The sequence below is a fragment of the Cyprinus carpio genome, chromosome B5, assembly GCF_018340385.1.
Source record: "Cyprinus carpio isolate SPL01 chromosome B5, ASM1834038v1, whole genome shotgun sequence".
Lineage (NCBI taxonomy): Eukaryota > Metazoa > Chordata > Actinopteri > Cypriniformes > Cyprinidae > Cyprinus > Cyprinus carpio.
Window position 1 is genome coordinate 17,976,638 of NC_056601.1, and position 17,666 is coordinate 17,994,303.

Sequence of the window (17,666 nt, forward strand, 5' to 3'; positions counted from 1 at the left end):
ATAATATATTGTATTATATAATCTATAATATTATTTTAATGTGTTTTAAAATGTAATTTATTCCCGTGATGGCAAAGCTGAATTTTCAGGCTGATTATATATTTAACGTTTACATTTAGCAGCAGACGCTATTTTATCCGAAGCGACTGAAAAATGAGGACATATGGAAAACTACTGCATTTTTGTCTACAGCAGTATTATATGTTGTCCAATAGGTGGCGGTGTGTGCCTGATTGTTTACGGAAAAAGAAAATATGAAACGATTTCGTTAACTAACCTAAACCGACATAGTACGGCCTTCTATGTTATGTGTAATATGGACATGTTAGTTGATACTGTGATTTCAATGCAGCTCGGACATCTCGCCGTTTAAATAGAGACGGAAGTTTTTACGACTTACTTTTCAAACCTTCCTCACCATCGTTATTAAAAGTGTTTTTAACGCTCTGCTGGCGTCTGGATGCAGAATGCTGATGTTCCGTGTGTTAATGGTGTTGATTCTTCATATGAACGTGCACTGCGTGTATCTGAACTGGACATCACATGACAGACCGAACATAGTCGTGCTTGTGTCTGATGCCTTCGTAAGTCACCCATTTTTTCAGTCATTTAGCAGAATTGCTGCTGTTTCAAAACCTAGAAAGCTGCCTAACTAGAAAGCAAAAGCTTATGTAGGCAGTTCACTGGAAGTGTTGTCTGACTTCTGTTTGCTTTTTACTGAAGATGGCAGGTTAACTTTTTCTCCTGGAAATAAAGTTGTACAGCTGCCTTACATCAACTATATGAGGGAAATGGGTGCAGTTTTTCTCAACTCATACACTAATTCACCAATCTGCTGTCCTTCTAGGGCAGGTAGAGTCTTACTCAGCCTTTGCATATTGTTATAAATTGAGTACCAAAATTTTTGTACACATGCAATATAGAAATGAGATGAATGCTTTGATGTATCTAAATGTGTTTTGGCAGCTATGTGGAGTGGCCAGTTTGTGCATTTGACTCAGGCCTGGAACAATTATAAATGTCTTGATCCCAGTGCCACCACATGGTTGGCCCATTTAGGAAAGAGTGGGTACCACACTCATAGCATGGGGAAACTAGACTACACATCAGGACATCACTCTGTCAGGTGACTTTTTATATATCCCCAAAAAATGTATTTGGACACTCAAATATATAAATGTTCAATTCAAAAGTGGGTCTGCCATATTTTTTATGTATTCAAAAGAAGACTCATCAAGGCTGCAGTTATTTTAAAATACAGTTAAATGGTAATATTGTGAAATGTTATTACCATTTAAATGAACTGATTTCTATTTGAATATATTTTAAAATGTAATTTATTTCCGTTATGTAAACACTGAGTTTTCTGCAGCCGTTACTCCAGTCTTCGGTGTCCATGAATTCACAAATCATTCTAATATGCGATTTATCTTGTTTTAAAAATTATAAAACAATAAATATACAGTTTTAAATATAGGCAAAAAAACCTGTTCTGAAGTCTGGAACTTCTCTGTTGTTCAGTAATCGTGTGGAGGCGTGGACCAGAGACGTTCCATTCCTGCTGAGACAAGAGGGCCGTCCGGTCACAGATCTGGTGGGTGATACATCCACAAAGAGAGTGATGACTAAAGACTGGAACATCACTGATGCTGCCGTCCAGTGGATCCGACACACTGCTGTGTCTCTCACCCAGCCGTTTGCACTATACGTGGGGCTCAATCTCCCCCACCCATACTGCACAGACTCCCTGGGACCCACAGCCGGGGGTTCCACCTTCCGCACCTCCCCGTATTGGCTAAACAAGGCAGGTTGCTTTATCTGATCTAATGGAGACATGAATAACAAGTCAATTTCAAAATCTCAATCAATTCTGAGTGTTAAATTTTTTTTTCACTGAACTCAATTTGGGATTTGAATCCAAGAATCAGAAACTGAACAAGACTTCAGATCTTAAAGCAGTGTGTTTCAGAGGGAAACAGCTGTATAGTAAAAGGAAAGTAAACTAAGAAAATCCACCCACTGTTTAACTATTCCCTTTATTTTCAAAACAGAACAGCAGAATTTGATCATAGACCTTTGCCTGTTAAATTAAAATAAAAATAGCGACAGACGTAATTAACTTGAAAAAGTTTGTCCATTTTGTAATTACAACAGTTCCAAACAAATACCGTCAAATATCATATTCAAAAAATATAATTTGCTCATTAATGTGTTTTTGCTGTTTCATGTCATCTTCTTTTTAAATTTATGATTCTGAAGACTTAAGACAACCATATTTAATTTATGTGGCTAGAGATTCTAAAACTGCAATAATTAAAGTCTGCATGAACCAGAAGTTGCTGCCGACTTTATTTAAGTGTAGTGACGTATTTCTAGCTGAAGTTGAATATTGAATAGAGAGCATGGTTTTATGTTTGCGCTCCTCATAGCAATCTAACGGTTGGAGGGGTGTGTTTAAGGATATTCTGCCCAAGCCGTCAAACTGACATCATCAGAAAAGGAATACCATTCCAGAGCAGAAATAAATGTTCAGATTTTGATTAAAGATTACAAAAACAAACTTGCACAGATTAATTGTTTACATCAAGACTAACAATGTGCGCTAGTAAAGTAAATAAAGTCAATTTTGATTTCATGCGGATTTTAAGAACTTTTTTTTGTAATTAAATTAAAGTTAAAATAAAATAAAATAAAATAAAATATAGATATTAGGTGGAAAAACTTAAAAAAGAAATGTTGCCTTAGCAACTACCCAAAATAAAATAACTTGAATTTATTAAAGGAGCTGTATGAAGGATTGACGCCGAGTGGTTGAACTAGGTATTTCAGTCCAAATTCAAAATATTGGAGAGGGTTTTTTCACCCAGCCCCCCCTCCTCAGACCTGAGGCACATGCAGGTTGCCAGATTGAGAACACCAACAGGAACGAGCGCACATGATGATGAATGAAATGATATACGCTGTGTTTTCCGCCAACTGGCAACCCAGGGTGCCGAAATTCAATAGGGTAAACAGGCAGTGGGCGGGTTTCACAAACCAAAACAGAGACCGACATTCCGGCCCGGAACACAAATTTTCAAAGGAGAATAACTGACTGTAGCATTGTTTTTCAGATAAACATATATGTTAACTTAGCATGTTTCTTAAATATCTGCAAACATATTATAACTTAGAAGTAATGAAACCTATATAGAAATGTTTTTTTTTTTTAACTAATAAGAAAATTACACGACAAAATGAGTAGCATTTAAACTAAAATTAAAATGAAGGTTAAGGTTAATTCAAAACATAATTAAATATTATAATAGCATATAAATAATCTAAAAATAACTGCTGTTATTATGATTGCATATTTTTGGTTCATTCTAATTCTTCCTGGTTTTATTCACAGCATGTACAATAATAACAGTCATTCGGCAGTGGCAGTTTATCTGAGGTACTTTAACAAAGATTGTGTTTTGTCTCAAAGGTTTCTTACGATCAAGTGTCTGTTCCGAAGTGGTTACGGGTTGAAGACATGCACCCTGTGGATTACTACTCCACCTTCACCAAAAATTGCAGTGGCCACTTCACAGAAGAAGAGATCAGAAACATTAGAGCCTTTTACTATGCCATGTGCGCTGAAACAGACAGCATGTTGGGTGAGCAGCCACTGGTGTGTGCTGTTTGTCACTGGGTTTAATGTAATGATATACTGCAAATATATAATGTAATGTCTTTATGTGTCTGTAGGTGAGGTGATAGATTCTCTCAGAGACACTGGCTTACTGAACAGGACAGTCGTACTGTTCACTTCGGATCATGGGGATCTAGCAATGGAACACAGGCAGTTCTATAAGATGTCCATGTTTGAGGGTAGCTCTCATGTCCCCCTGCTTATAATGGGCCCAGGGGTGAAGACTGGCTTTGAAATCAGTCTACCTGTATCTCTTGTGGACATTTATCCCACTGTGCTTGGTAAGGGTTGGAGCTGGTTGCTCCACTTGTATAAGTATAATATGTTGTTATAGGCAGAGGTTCAGTTATTCAAAAAAAACATTGGCTTGATATTTGGGTGAATCTTAAACCCATAAACCACCACCCTGTTTGGCCCATACACTACCAGTCAGAAGATTTTTACTGTTTTTTAAAGAAGTGTATTCTGCTCACCAAGCCTGCATGTATTTGATCCAAAGTACAGCAACCTTTTGAAAAAAAAAAATCTTATTTAAAATAACTGTTTTGTATTTGAATATATTTTAAAATGTAATTTATTCCAGTGATTTCAATGCTGAATTTTTAGCATCATTACTCCAGTCACATGATCCTTCAGAAATCATTCTAATGTTCTGATTTGCTACTCAAAAAACAATATTTATTATTATTATTATTTTAATAACAGCTGAGTAGAATTTTTTCAGGATTGTTTGATGAATAGAAAGTTCAAAAGAACAGTATTTATCTGAAATAGAAATCTTTTGTAACATTATAAATGTCTTTATCATCAATTTAGTGTACAATGTTACAAAAGCTTTTTATTTCAAATAAATGCTGATCTTTGGATCTTTCTATTCTTCAAAGAATTTAGAAAAATATATATATAATTATTTTTATTTATTTTTTTGTTTTGGATTATGACCTGGTAATGATTTGATCTGTTTCCATCTGCGCTATGTTTTGGTTAGATCTTGCTGGTGTTCCACAGCCAGGGGGTCTCAGTGGTCACTCGCTGATCCCTCTGGTTTCTGGGGTCAGCGCTCAGTCAGCGGAGCCTCATCCCGGCTGGGTGCTCAGTGAATATCACGGTTGCAATGCGAATGCCTCCACGTATATGCTGAGGATCGGCGAGTGGAAGTACATCACATATGCAGATGGATTGACCGTTCCCCCACAACTCTTTAGTGAGTTTCGTCTCATGATAGTACTGCTGATCTTCTTTTGCCCAACAGGGATGTGATGTCCCTGCTATATATAACTGCCTTAAGTAACTGGTTTCACTGTTCTCTCCACATAGACTTGTCCAAAGATGAATCAGAATTGAGAAATGTTGCATCACATTTCCCTGATGTATGTCAGGACTTGGACAGGCTGTTACGCACCGTTGTGGACTATCCCAGTGTCTCCCAAGCTGTTCACCATTACAATAAACAACAGTTTCTGGAATGGAAGCAAAACCTAGGAGACAGTTACTCCCAGGTCATAGCCAACCTGCGATGGCACATTGACTGGCAAAAGGATGCCCAGTCCTATGAGAGAGATATTGAAGAGTGGCTGTTAAGGTTGGAATGATCATCCCTTATATAACTGTCAGTGATCAGCACAAAAACAAGAGACTATATAACAAGAAAAAAAAAATAATTATATATATATATGTATATATATATATATATATATATATATATATATGTGTGTGTGTGTGTGTCTGTGTATGTGTGTGTGTGTGTGTGTCTGTGTGTACATAAACTATAGTTTAATTGCACTCTGCTTGTGAAATTACCTAAAAGATATGATTTTATTATTTTTATTTGGATTTAATTATTTAAATAAAGGCAATGCCCTTAATTATTTATATAGAAAAATATATATAGTCAAAATGATTTATGTAGCACATAAAAAAGCAAGTTGACAAAAAGTGCTATATATATATATATATATATATATATATATATATATATATATATATATATATATATATATATATAAAGTAAGCTTTTCCTTTAGGCAAAAATACAATTTATAGTTTTAATTTTGGAATAAATTCTGACCTGGAAGTGTTTTCATCATGTGTGTTGCTGGTGTTCCACAGCTATTAGATAATAGTATGATGTTTTTTTTATACTATGGATTTAAATAATTGTATTTATATACAAGGGTATTTACATAACATTCCAAGTTGTCACTTAAAAAAATACAGTGGAATTAACATGGTTGTTTTCTATCAGATTCCCAAAGGTAAACAACAAGTGGAGGTGATGGAACATAGTTTATGTAATGCTTCGCACTACCGAAAGGGGGTGATATAAATAGCCAAAACTTTAAAACCCAGAAGACAATCGTAAAACGTGTGTGTACAAGCGACAGCAGTCACAGTATGTCAAAACAACAGTGTATTGTTGCTGTAAATGCGCAGTATTGATTTCACTGATCACGTGATAATCAAAGACTTGAAGACAAACGCGATCGATGCGCTCAACTCGTCGCTGCATGTCGTCATTTGTTTGATCAGATGTTTGATACCGGAGAAGGATGGGCTTTCGCACCTGGCACTGTTTACATCAGAGCTTAAGCGACTTCGGAGCTAGAGTTTGTGTTTAGTCTGTTTAAATTATAACGCGATCTAGTCAAACTAAAAACAGGACGACTGCGGACTTTCTTCCTGATGTCGGACTTCAGCTCGTCGGGTTCAGATGAGGATTTGGACCCGGAGTTAGAGCTGCTGGACGAGCTCGGAGGCAAGCTCAGCAAGGTAAACACGAGAGTACTGTCAAACAACACAGTTTTAAAACTTTTTATTTTTATTTTTTATTGTGCAACATTTTTGTGCTTTGTTTTGTGGGAACTAATGTTACTGAGTTACTTTCGTTCGCCTATATTTATCTGAAACGTCGCAACTTGGTGGAAGTTTTGTGACTGCGCATGTTTGCCCTACCATTACACTCAGTAACACACGAGCGATGTCTGAATTAAACAATTCGCTCTAACTTACTTTTCAGTGAATGGTTTTGTGACAACCGCTCTTAAAGTTTCGGTGCGAGCTTATCGACACAGCACCTCAAATCCTAAAACCATCGCTTTCAGACATGTCAGACTAGCCGTGTAACTGCATTTATGCAAACGTTTTATCTACATATAATGTTGTAGATAAGTTAATTTTATACATTTATAGGTTTTTCATATTTGTGGCAATGTATGTCAAAAATAAGCAGTCATTGGCTACAAGGCTTGGCATTTTAGGAAAAGCTGTACATTTTTAATCTCTTTAATATATGTATTTTTTTTTATCTAATGGGTTTTTATGACACTTACAAGTTGTGTTATGCCATTCAAACTGAATAAACCCATTCAATTATTGTAGTTTGGGTAATGTTCAGTTAAAGTCCTGCTGAACTTTGAAGCCTTGAACCTTCAGGAAGGTTTAATCTTTATGTTGCTAGTACTTGAAGTGATAACTGTGAGCCACATGCTGTGAAGCATGATTCAGATAATTAACTCTTTGTTTGTCTCCAGTGGACAAACTACATTCATGGATGGCAGGACCGCTGGATTGTGCTGAAGGGCAATATTCTGAGTTACTACAGGTCAGCAGATGAGAAGGAGTACGGCTGTAGAGGGTCCATCTGTCTCAGCAAGGCTGTCATCACGGTAAGGCTGATCCGATCTGATCTGTAAAGCGTCCTGTCATTAATATTTGTATGATTATCAGGGGCTTATCTTGACTGCAGTATCTTGGCTTCATGGTGTGAAGAGCTGATATGTACCACAGTGTGAAAATAGTTGAGCAGTAATGCTTTCTGCTCATCATGCAGTGTTTATCCGTCTTCTACTGTCAGCAGGAAGCTGTCGTACTTGTTTTGGGGGTTTCTCGTGAACAGCATGATTGTTTCAAGGTGGACAGAGTAGAAGATGTGGTTAAGTAGAAAATACAAGAGGGCTGCACTACTTGCTTTGAACAAAAGATGATTATTCAGAAAAAAAATTATATTATGTTATTGATCTGACTGTACTGACATTATCAGACGACAACACAACAACTTGAGTTTAACTGAGCTGCATAATGACAGTAAGAGCTGCTTTTGAAGAGGTTTCATAATTGATTAACTTTTCAACATTGACAAAATTAAGAGAGATTTAAGCAGGGTAATGTGAGCTGCCTTTGTAGCTGAAATTGAATTTTTTATAAATGATGAGTTTTGCAACTTGACGCTGTCGTTAAACTAAACTGAATCAGCATTGAACTGACTTGAACTGAATAATGTCTTGCTTTACGGCTGACAGTCAAGTAATTTCATAATTGATGAACTGCAATAATTTGAACATAATTTGATATTATTTTCCTATTTATTCCTGTGAAGGTAGATTAAAACAATCGTTGTATGAAGTGACTTCTCAGAGGTTATTTTTAGTACAAATAGATAGATTTCCACTTTTCTTTGTTACTGGGCGAGTTGATTCTTTAATGTCATTTTTTCTTTTTTTTTATGGCTTTCAGAAAGATTATATTTTCTGCACAATAAAAAATGGCATATGTAAAAAAAAAAAAAAAAGAAGAAAACCAGTTTCTAAAGTATTGTTCCTATTAATGCCTTGAGACCTTTGTAGTGTTTTCTAGAGGATGTTCTTTGCTCTAAAAAAGTGCTGCTGTTAAAGATCATGGACAGTTTACATCAAGATCTCCAAAAGATTGTTTTAGAATCCAGTTTTGATTGTTTTGACCAGTTTTTGGGTGAATGAATTTCTACAAACACTGACTGCACATGTGATCAAATATGAGTGGAACTGATGCCTTTGAAACAAGGCTTCGAAACGCTGGGAGTCTTTGAAGCCGGTCTGATCCCAGAGTCAAATCTGGAATATGTGTGTTTGGTTGATTTCAGTGTTTGGAGGAGAAAACAGAGATGATCTGATAGTGGAACAGATGTTCCTCAAACACTGATTGAATTCAGCAGCCCAGTTTTGGCCTGGATCAGTGCTCTGTCTCTGATAACAGCTATTCTACACAGCACTAAAAATTCAGCTGTCTGTGTTCAACAGACAAAAAACCAATCCCATTACTAGTTTTACATAGTACTAACTACTACGCCTCCAGAAAACACTTACTACAAAGTATGTACACAGTCTACTGTGCAATGCATGAAAAAATATAGCTGCAAGCGGCAATTACAGGGCCAAGCACTCCAGATGCAAAATGAGGAGCTAAACATGGCATGGATCATCCATAACTTTTTACCAGCATGGTCTAAAGATGATCCGAGTCAAATTTGGGGAAAATCAGACTAGAGGACGAGGAAAAGTGTAAGTGTAATGTAAGTTTTCAACATGAATCAAAATGGCGGACAGGAAGATCAGCCAATTATGGCAAAATGGAATCTATCAGCATAAGTCTCATCACAATAGGCTAATGTAAGCAATGAGCACTGCCCCCAAACTTTTTGAGTACCGTCAGGCCTTGGCGTCGAAGATGCATACTGAGTTTCATAATGATACGTCAGTGCGTTCATAAATTATAGCATTTTATGACAAAATTCAAAATGGCCGATGCCCAAAATGGCTGACATGGGAAAATTGGGTATGGCTTGACTCAGCATGAGTTTTGTGATTTTTGGCCAAACCATTCAGAAGTTATAAGCAAAAATAGCAACTTTTCATATCTCCTGACCACTAGGTGGCACTGTTTCAAAACACTGCAGGTAGCCTCCGGTCATGCTTGTTATAACCATAGACTGTAAAAAAATATGGACGTAGTGTCCGTGACGTCACCCATAGACTCCTCAATAGCGGTTTTGAAGCTCAAAGTCTTCAGAGCAGGCCGTCGCCATCTTGGCAGCGCGTCACCGCGCGACTCTCCCGGAAAATCGAAAATGGGCAAAAATGCGGGAGCTGGTTGCTGAAGCCACGCCCACCTAGCGCGACGGCATTGTCAGCAGCCGCAATCCACCTGTCACTCAAGTGGCCACGCCCTTAATTATGCAGAACTTTAAGGCTTAATATAATTTAAATGGATGAGTTATAAAAAAAATTCACCCCCCTCACAGTTGTCATAAAGGGCAAAATTAGCAATATAGACCAAAATCATTTTTTGAACCAGGCTGTAAACATGTTTTTTTTCTGCTGTAAAGTTGGCCATTTTAACATGGAGAGTCTATGGGACTGACTCCCTTTTGCAGCCAGCCTCAAGCGGCCAGTCGATGAATTGCAGTTTTAGTCACTTCCTTATTGGCTTCACGAGAGAGAGCGCGAGATTGCCGCTCGGTTATAACACACTCGTTATGTCAAACCGTTGCAGAGTTATAGCCTCACATCCATTTTTGCGTGCTTTTGTAGAATTTGTCCGTGTGTTATTAAAGAACAGTTGGACAAATGGACTTGAATTTCATAACTTTTTGGCAGCATTGTCTGAAGATGATCTGAGCCGATTTTGGTGAAAATCAGACAAACCGTCTAGGACGAGTTCAAAAAAGTAGGATTTTCGAACTATTAAAAATAGCGAAAAAGCTAAACCTTATGTATTTTCAATTTTGGAGTTCATTCGACTCGACATGAGCCAAGGATTCAGAGGAAAACAGAAAAGTCCTTCTGTGCCTTACGGTTCAGAAGTTATTGGCATAAACATGAGTGAAACTTTGGACAAGTGGTGGCGCTAGAGAGTTTGAGTTAGAGACTCCAAATTTGCTATGGTTAATATTGGGACTGTCCTCTATCAGTGTGCCAAATTTCACAACTGTCCCGTAAGCAGTTATATGGGCTGCCATAGACTTAATAGCGGAAGAAGAAGAAGGCGGCCAACAGATACAATGGGTACCTATGCACCATTGGTGCTTGGCCCCTAATTACCACACCAGATATTGTGAGCACAACTTAAAACTTGACAATCTTTTCAGCTTGATGCACCTGTTTATTTTTTGTTAGAGTAAACTTTCTTTGTAGTAGAGTTAAAGCAGTGTATTTATTAAAACTTAAGTAAAAAAAATTAGTACACTCTTTAATAAAGTTTTAAAGTATAAAAAGTATTAAATAAAGTATTAAAAATGTCTGTTAAACAATGGTTTTCCAACAATATTCCCACATTCTTTTATGTAAAATTGTACATATCCTAAATTATTTGGGGTAGGGATAGGTTTAGTCCCCTAAAATATTATAAAGTTTGCACTTTATAAAAATATAGAATATCCCTTCTCTTATTTTAGATGTTATAACCTAATCCTAAATTGAAAAAAAAAGTTATTTTAAATAATTAAATAATTTAGTTAGCTTATTAGATTTAAATATTTAAATTAATAAAGGTTTCCGTTTTCTTCAATGACAGTCACATGTCATTATACGTAAGTGTTCAGTGCAGCTTCTTAGCAATTGAACAGTTGGTTCATTTAGGTTCATCAGATAAAAATAGCAATACCGTAGTAGCTAGTTATGAAAAAAAGGCAATCTGATAAAATTGTGTTTTGGTAAAGATGTAAGTTCCAAACTATGGATCATTTGTGCACTGTTTAAAAAGCTGGTTTTTAGATAGCTGCTGGCTTCCCCTAGTTTGTGTGTGAGGTGGTCTGCAGTTTTTGTTTTACTGTTATCTGCCATCTGTAAATGTTTGAGATTTTCAGTGACCTATTCAGTGATGCAAATCTATGTTGTGGTGGTGAGGAGTTGTTTATCAGGAACAGCAGGAAAAGGTGCTCCAAAAACATTATGGTAGACAGATTTGAATAAACATGCATGGCCCGTAAACCTTTTCCATTTTCCAGCATGTTCATTGTTTTTGTTTTTGATGTTCTCTTTCTTTCAGCCTCATGAGTTTGATGAATGCCGTTTTGACATCAGTGTGAACGACAGCATCTGGTACCTGAGGGCTGAGAATCCTTTGCTCCGGCAGCAGTGGATCGATACCATTGAACTCCACAAGGTGAGTCCGTCAGAAGCAGCAAACCCTCCAGATAAACTGCAGCTCAGCTCCAGTCTCTTTCTGATAGTGAGTGATCAAGTTTGGGTGGCAGAACCTGATTGGGTGTTTTATTTCTTTTGTTGAGGCTAGGAAGGAGGTGAAGGCAAAGTTGAGTGGAATGTGTCCCGCATGCTTTTTTTATTGCTATCATTTCCTTGAAAGTACAGTGAGCCACAGTGAGAGAATTCAGACTGAATTTGTGTACTTCATAGTATGATGAAGGGCTTATGTTGTTGAAGTATGTGCTTTAGGTATCCAGGTGTGTAGGGTTGATTTTTTTTTCTTTTCTTTTTTTTTCTTTTTCTTTTTTCATAAAGATTGTATTTTCTCCACAAGTTATGGCATATATTCCCAAGAAACTCACCTAAAAAAAAAAAAAAAAATTACAAAAATAAAAAAATTATCCCGGTCTTGTTAAAAAAAAAAAAGTTATCAAATTAAACTAGAAATTATAATGTGACATGATGCTCATAGGTCAAATTATCTATTAATTTATTAATAAAAAATGCAATACACACACAGTGACTTGAATACACCTTGACATAGCATGTATTTTCTTCTGAATTAGAATTAATTTTAATAATTTTTTGGTCATATAATAAAAAATGTCAAGGTGATATAACATTTCTGATATCGTTATGAAGAAAAAAAAGCCTCATTAAAAGAATGTAATTCTTGAAAAGCTCAACTCGAAACTCCCCAGTAATCTAATATAATGTAATGTTTATAAATTAATAATCAGTGATAGACATTTTATTAAAATACTATTTCCTTTAAAATACTTTTGAAACGTATGGTCAAAATGTGAACACCCACTTGTATTCAAGATAAAAAGTTAATAATTTATGACATTCTATTTGATATTTAATTTTTAAAAGCCAACACGAATATACTTCCAAGAATTAGTTAAAATAAACAATATTTTCTATTCTTTATCATGGACACTTCATTAACCCTAGTATAATTTATTCTTGTATACTGCACCTGCCATGTTAGCATTGTCCTTTGACCTATTACATACTAACAGAAACTGCTAAATAATTGACTTGTTAAATACCTGTTTGACATACTGCTTTTTATCTCCTGTGTAGCAGGGAAGTATGTCCTAAAAAATTCAGCTCTGCTCTCTGAGTGACATTTTGGCAAAGATTATTTTGCATAAGGAGAAACTAGAGATTTGTTGCACAAGTGAAGTCTGGCAGTGGTTTGCAGTGACGTATCATATCTTGAGAGAGATGTACAAAGGGAGTGTCCTGAGGAATGTGCTGATCTGAATGACTCTCACATGTGCGAGTAGAGCTGAACTCAATAAAAGGAGTGGAGCTGTTTCTACACAGCTGGTGTTTGTGTGTGTAGTCATGTTTTTCTGACAGTGAGTGGGAGAGTTTGGCTGTATAAGCAGTTATTTCACATACATTTCTTAAGAAAAGTATCAGCGGGGTTTTTTGTGTGTGTGTTTTATTTGTTGTCTTTCATTGGACTGAGACAGACCATGTAAAGCTCTTTGATTCCTTTGAAGGTCATAAAGGCATAAACTGAAGCTCTGTGGAATTATGATAACTCAGCATTGAGTTTGGTTGCTTAAAGTCCTTCAGTGAATTCATTAATGTGAATTAATGTGTTTGTTTTGGGAACATTGTAATCTAAGACAAATACAGCAGAAATACTTATTCCGTGGTAGTTTTACACTCATGGCCACTTCTGCCATCTGCTAGTGAAGAGTGTTAATGCAGTTTTATCGTGAATTTTTTTTTTTTTTTTTAAGCTAGAATCGTTCACCCAAAAATGTAAATGAAAGGAGACATAATTTACTCCAAATCTTTTTTTCAAACTTATGTTTTTCTTTCTTTGGTTACACAGAAATTGTAAGTTGCTTGGCAGATGTACATTTTTTGCAAAGATGTACGCTTTTCCATAGAATAAAAAAGGGTTTGAAGACTGTGACTGCCAAGCTCCAAAAAACAACAGAAAAACACTATGAAACCATCAAAAAGTGGTCCATATGAATGGTGTACTATATTCAAATTCTTTTGAAGGATCAAACCAAAATGTTGTTATTTGCTTGAATATCTCCCGCTGTGTCATTGACATTTTCAGTCTTGGACACATTGTGCTAGGGAGCATTTTTAGTTATTAACAGCTTGAATTGTATTGTTGTATATCCATAAAGCTTTATAGCTAGTAACTTGTATGGGCCACTTTTATGGTGCGTTCGTTTACTTTATTTTTGCAGCTTAACTGTCCCAGTCCATGTTCTCTTTTATTGTATGGAAATTATTTCCTGTTTTCTGGTTAACACTTCTTCCTGCAACAAAAATGATGATAAAAAATATATATAAAACACAAATTATTTATGAAATATAATTGTACAGTTACTCAAACCTCATATTACCAAAAGTTCTACAGAGAATTAGTGTGTCAGAGATTTGAATTTCTGCATGACTGTTATGTAGTTGCATAATTATATATGTATTATGCTTAAACTGTAGCTAGTACCATATACATCTGTAACAGTATCTATACCCGTCTTTCCACATTCTCTTATATAAACACAAACTGACCCAATGAATCTGTTGTTTCAACCTGCCTCTTGTTTCTGCTGGGTACGGCTTCAAATCTAAAAATGTTATTTGAATCACCAATCCCTCCAACAGAAGAGCGCAGCAGAGAGGCTGCTGGCGCTCAGGTCAGCGTTGTTTATCGCGACTCTTCGTTTGCTGAGGTGAGCTCTTATGTGTACGCGTGCGTGGGTGATGCAGGCTGGGGTGGATGGCCATTTTCTGCTCGCAGTCGTCCAGCTGCATGAATAATGTATGAGTATATTCAGTCATCTGAAGAGGCTGCTTGGAAAGCTCTGCGTTGCAAGAAGACTTCTGAACCAAAATAAGGGGCTTGATTGGATCAGGAACTCAATGGATTTGGGTATTGGTGTGATTCAAGAATGCATCAGTCCATTTTAAGACGAGCACTGAGCTGCGGAGTACGGCACAAGACAAGAGCACACGCCCAGCAGCATCTGATTTGATGCTATTTTCAGACTCCTTAAACGCACACGCTCTCAGATTCACTTACACTGCTGGATTAGATGCGGCAGATGTTCTGGATGATTTATATTGACCTTATTGCAGTTAGGTGAGTGTAGCATGTGTGCCGCTCTGGGAGTTTCAGTGTCTGAATGGTTTGCCTCTCTCTCTCTCTCTCTCTCTCTCTCTCTCTCCCCTCCACATGCTTTGCAGACCCACCCACAATCCCTCTGGCTTTATATTGCCTCAGAAACCCACCTCACATAATTTCTTCACAACATTTCCAATGCTAATGGCTTTACTGCTGCTTTAAAGCTGAGAACGTAAAGAAACTTGTCTCCTTGTTTGTTCCCGCTCGACCATGTGCTTGTGAAATAGAATTCTGGGAGTATCCAGAGAGAGAACTGGGAATTCTTGAAGTGTCTGGAGAAAGCACTGGGTATTCTTGTGGTGTTTGGAGAAATCACTGGGAATTCTGGGACGGTCCGGAGAGTGAGCACTTTTGGGAGTGTCTGGACAGAGCGGTTGTCATGCTGGGGCCGAGCACTCAGGACTGCAGCAGTGCATTGTCCTGCTTTGGCTGCTGGAATGGGCGAATGGTGGGCTTTTGCACATTACCATTTTAACTCACGTCATTTACTTATTCACCATCCAGCACTCTTACTCAACCATTCATGTTTTCATCACCACTGACATCTTTGCTTCTATCATTCACTGATTGGGATGAAGCAGGACTGAAGCAGGTTATTCATGTTTTTTTTTTTTTATGTTTTTGTTGCAGTTTTTTTTATTGTGTGTTTTTTTTTTTTTTTTAGTGGATGCTCCATTGGAGTTGCATTTAACAACCTGCCCAATCTGTCACTGGCTATTAATTAAAGCATTTTATAAAATGAATCTTCCACGAGCAAAGTGTCAGCAATTTTACAGTGTACTCATGGAAGGACTGAAACGAAGGCATGTTCAGTCAGGTACAGTGTCTTCTGACCAAATAAAAGAGTTGCATGTTGGTACCGAATGCATTAAGCATGACCTTTTACACTACTGTTCAAAGGTTTGGGGTAAGAAACAAGTCTATTATGCTTTCCAAGGCTGCATTTACTTGATCAAACATAGAGTAGCACAGTATTATTGTGAAGTACCATTACAGTTCACAATAATTATTTTCTGTTTTAACATATTTTCAAATGTATTTTGTTCCTGTTGTGGGAAAGTTGAATCTTCAGCTGCCATTTCCTAGTCCAGCATCTGATACTATTAATATTTATTATATTGCAGCTTATAACAGTGATTCTTTTTTCAGGATTTTTTGATGAATATTAAGTTCAAAAGAACAGCATTTAATTTAAATAATAACTTCAAAATAATATTCAAAACTTTATTTTTCTGAGAATGATGCACAACTACATGTCGCACACACTTTCAGTCTATATCTAGATTTTTTTAAAGGGTTAGTTCACCCAGAAATGAAAATTAGCCTGTGATTTACTCACCCTCGAGGCATCCTAGGTGTATATGGCTTTCTTCTTTCAGAAAAAAAAAATGACAAAAAGCATTATTTAAACCTTATCATGCAAATGATATTTTACAATTATGTACTTAAGATAATTCATGAATAACAGCAATTGGTCATTCAGAACTCTGTTCTGTAACAAGCTGTGCACAAGCGGAAGCAAGTTTCCATCATTTTTCATGCAAAATGGTTCAAGCGCAACTTCTGAATTTCTTTAAAAAGAAAACAACAGGAAAGGTATGTTTTTTTTCCCTTCATTAGAATTTAAAAACATTCCCCTGACATAATGTTATTGTGCTGTATGTATAACTGTGAATGATTGAGAGATGATAGGAGAGCTGACATTGAGTCATCAACCTTGAGAGTCCAAAAGCAATCCCTGCGCGATGCAGCCTATTACAAATCAGGTAAAATAACCTTATAATTCAAGTAATAAAAGGGATACTCCATCCCACAATGAAAATTTTGTCATTAATCACTTAGCCCCATGTCATTCCAAACCCATAAAAGCTTAGTTCGTCTTCAGAACACAATTTAAGATATTTTGGATGAAAACAGGGAGGCTTGAGAATAAATAACAGTGTAAAGGTCCAGCAAAGTATGAAAAGCATCATGGTGAATAGAAAGTTAGACAATAAAACCGACTACTGGTGGTTTATTGTCATCATTATTTTTCCATGACAGGCCTAAACCAGCACATTTAGCAAAATATTGTTTAATTATCAATATTGACCAAAATTCCTCCATGACAGGCCCAAGAAGGGGGAAAAAAAGCTTAGACAAATTTTGTATTCATTATGCAAAATTATCTACAGGACCCACATACCTAAACACCCCCCACTAAAAAACAATTGACCACACCATCCCCCCTGAATTTTTTTTTTACAATTCGACCACTGCGTGTGAGGTATGTTTTATTGTGGATGTGTGCACTTTATTTAACGTGTTTTGGGCTGTTGAACAGAAACACCCGCCTACTGCAGTGATAGAGCTTAGAAGTGGCAGGACAATTTTTAATATAACTCCGATTGGATTCGTCTGAAAGAAGAAAGTTATATACATCTAGGATAGCTTGAGGGTGAGTAAATCACTGGCTAATTTTCATTTTTGGGTGAACTAACCCTTTAATGTTTATTCCTGGTTCTCCACCCCTGACAACACCCCTGCCAGGAAATGCACTTACAGTATCATGATGATGATGATGAGAGATTGAGATGGAAGAGAGGAAATCTGGGATGAGTTTTGTGTGTTGTATAATAATTTGCAGTTGTCCCTGTCCTTAAGAAACAGCCTCCTTCCTGATTTATGCAGCTTCGTTGCTTTGTCAGGTGTTGTGACAGGCCAAAGCAGCCTGTACTGTTTGACAAATATATTAAGCAGCACAACTGTTTTCAACATGGATAATAGTACGAAATCTATCTTAAGCACCAAATCAGAATATTATAGAATGATTTCTGAAGGATCATGTGACATTGAAGACTGGACTAATGATGTTGAAAAT

At 36.6% G+C, this 17,666-nt stretch overlaps 2 protein-coding genes across 2 annotated transcripts in view; both read left to right on the forward strand.

Annotated features, from left to right (window-relative positions):
• Positions 1-194: 194 nt before the first annotated feature.
• On the forward strand, positions 195-5,386 carry LOC109070316 (arylsulfatase K-like). Its single transcript, XM_042724648.1, has 8 exons — positions 195-584; positions 723-852; positions 967-1,126; positions 1,522-1,804; positions 3,470-3,641; positions 3,733-3,957; positions 4,665-4,880; positions 4,994-5,386. Exons 1-8 carry the CDS (start codon positions 468-470, stop codon positions 5,266-5,268), a joined length of 1,578 nt encoding a protein of 525 aa, XP_042580582.1. The 5' UTR covers positions 195-467; the 3' UTR covers positions 5,269-5,386.
• Positions 5,387-6,014: 628 nt separating this feature from the next.
• The window catches only part of cert1a (ceramide transporter 1a), a 29,757-nt gene continuing 18,105 nt past the window's right edge, over positions 6,015-17,666 (forward strand). Inside the window, exons 1-3 of the mRNA XM_042724649.1 lie at positions 6,015-6,445; positions 7,207-7,341; positions 11,477-11,593. Of these exons, the coding sequence (XP_042580583.1) occupies positions 6,359-6,445; positions 7,207-7,341; positions 11,477-11,593 (339 nt within the window). The 5' untranslated portion in view covers positions 6,015-6,358. The remainder of the gene's footprint in view (positions 6,446-7,206; positions 7,342-11,476; positions 11,594-17,666) is intronic.

What these genes read in the sequence shown, in the direction of transcription:
- LOC109070316 (XM_042724648.1), top strand. Translation starts at nt 468, where the DNA reads ATGCTGATGTTCCGTGTGTTAATGGTGTTGATTCTTCATATGAACGTG. An exon ending in TGCTTGTGTCTGATGCCTTC is followed by an intron (nt 585 to 722) that starts GTAAGTCACCCA and finishes CTTTTTACTGAA; the next exon opens with GATGGCAGGTTAACTTTTTC. An exon ending in CATTTATCCCACTGTGCTTG is followed by an intron (nt 3,958 to 4,664) that starts GTAAGGGTTGGA and finishes TGTTTTGGTTAG; the next exon opens with ATCTTGCTGGTGTTCCACAG.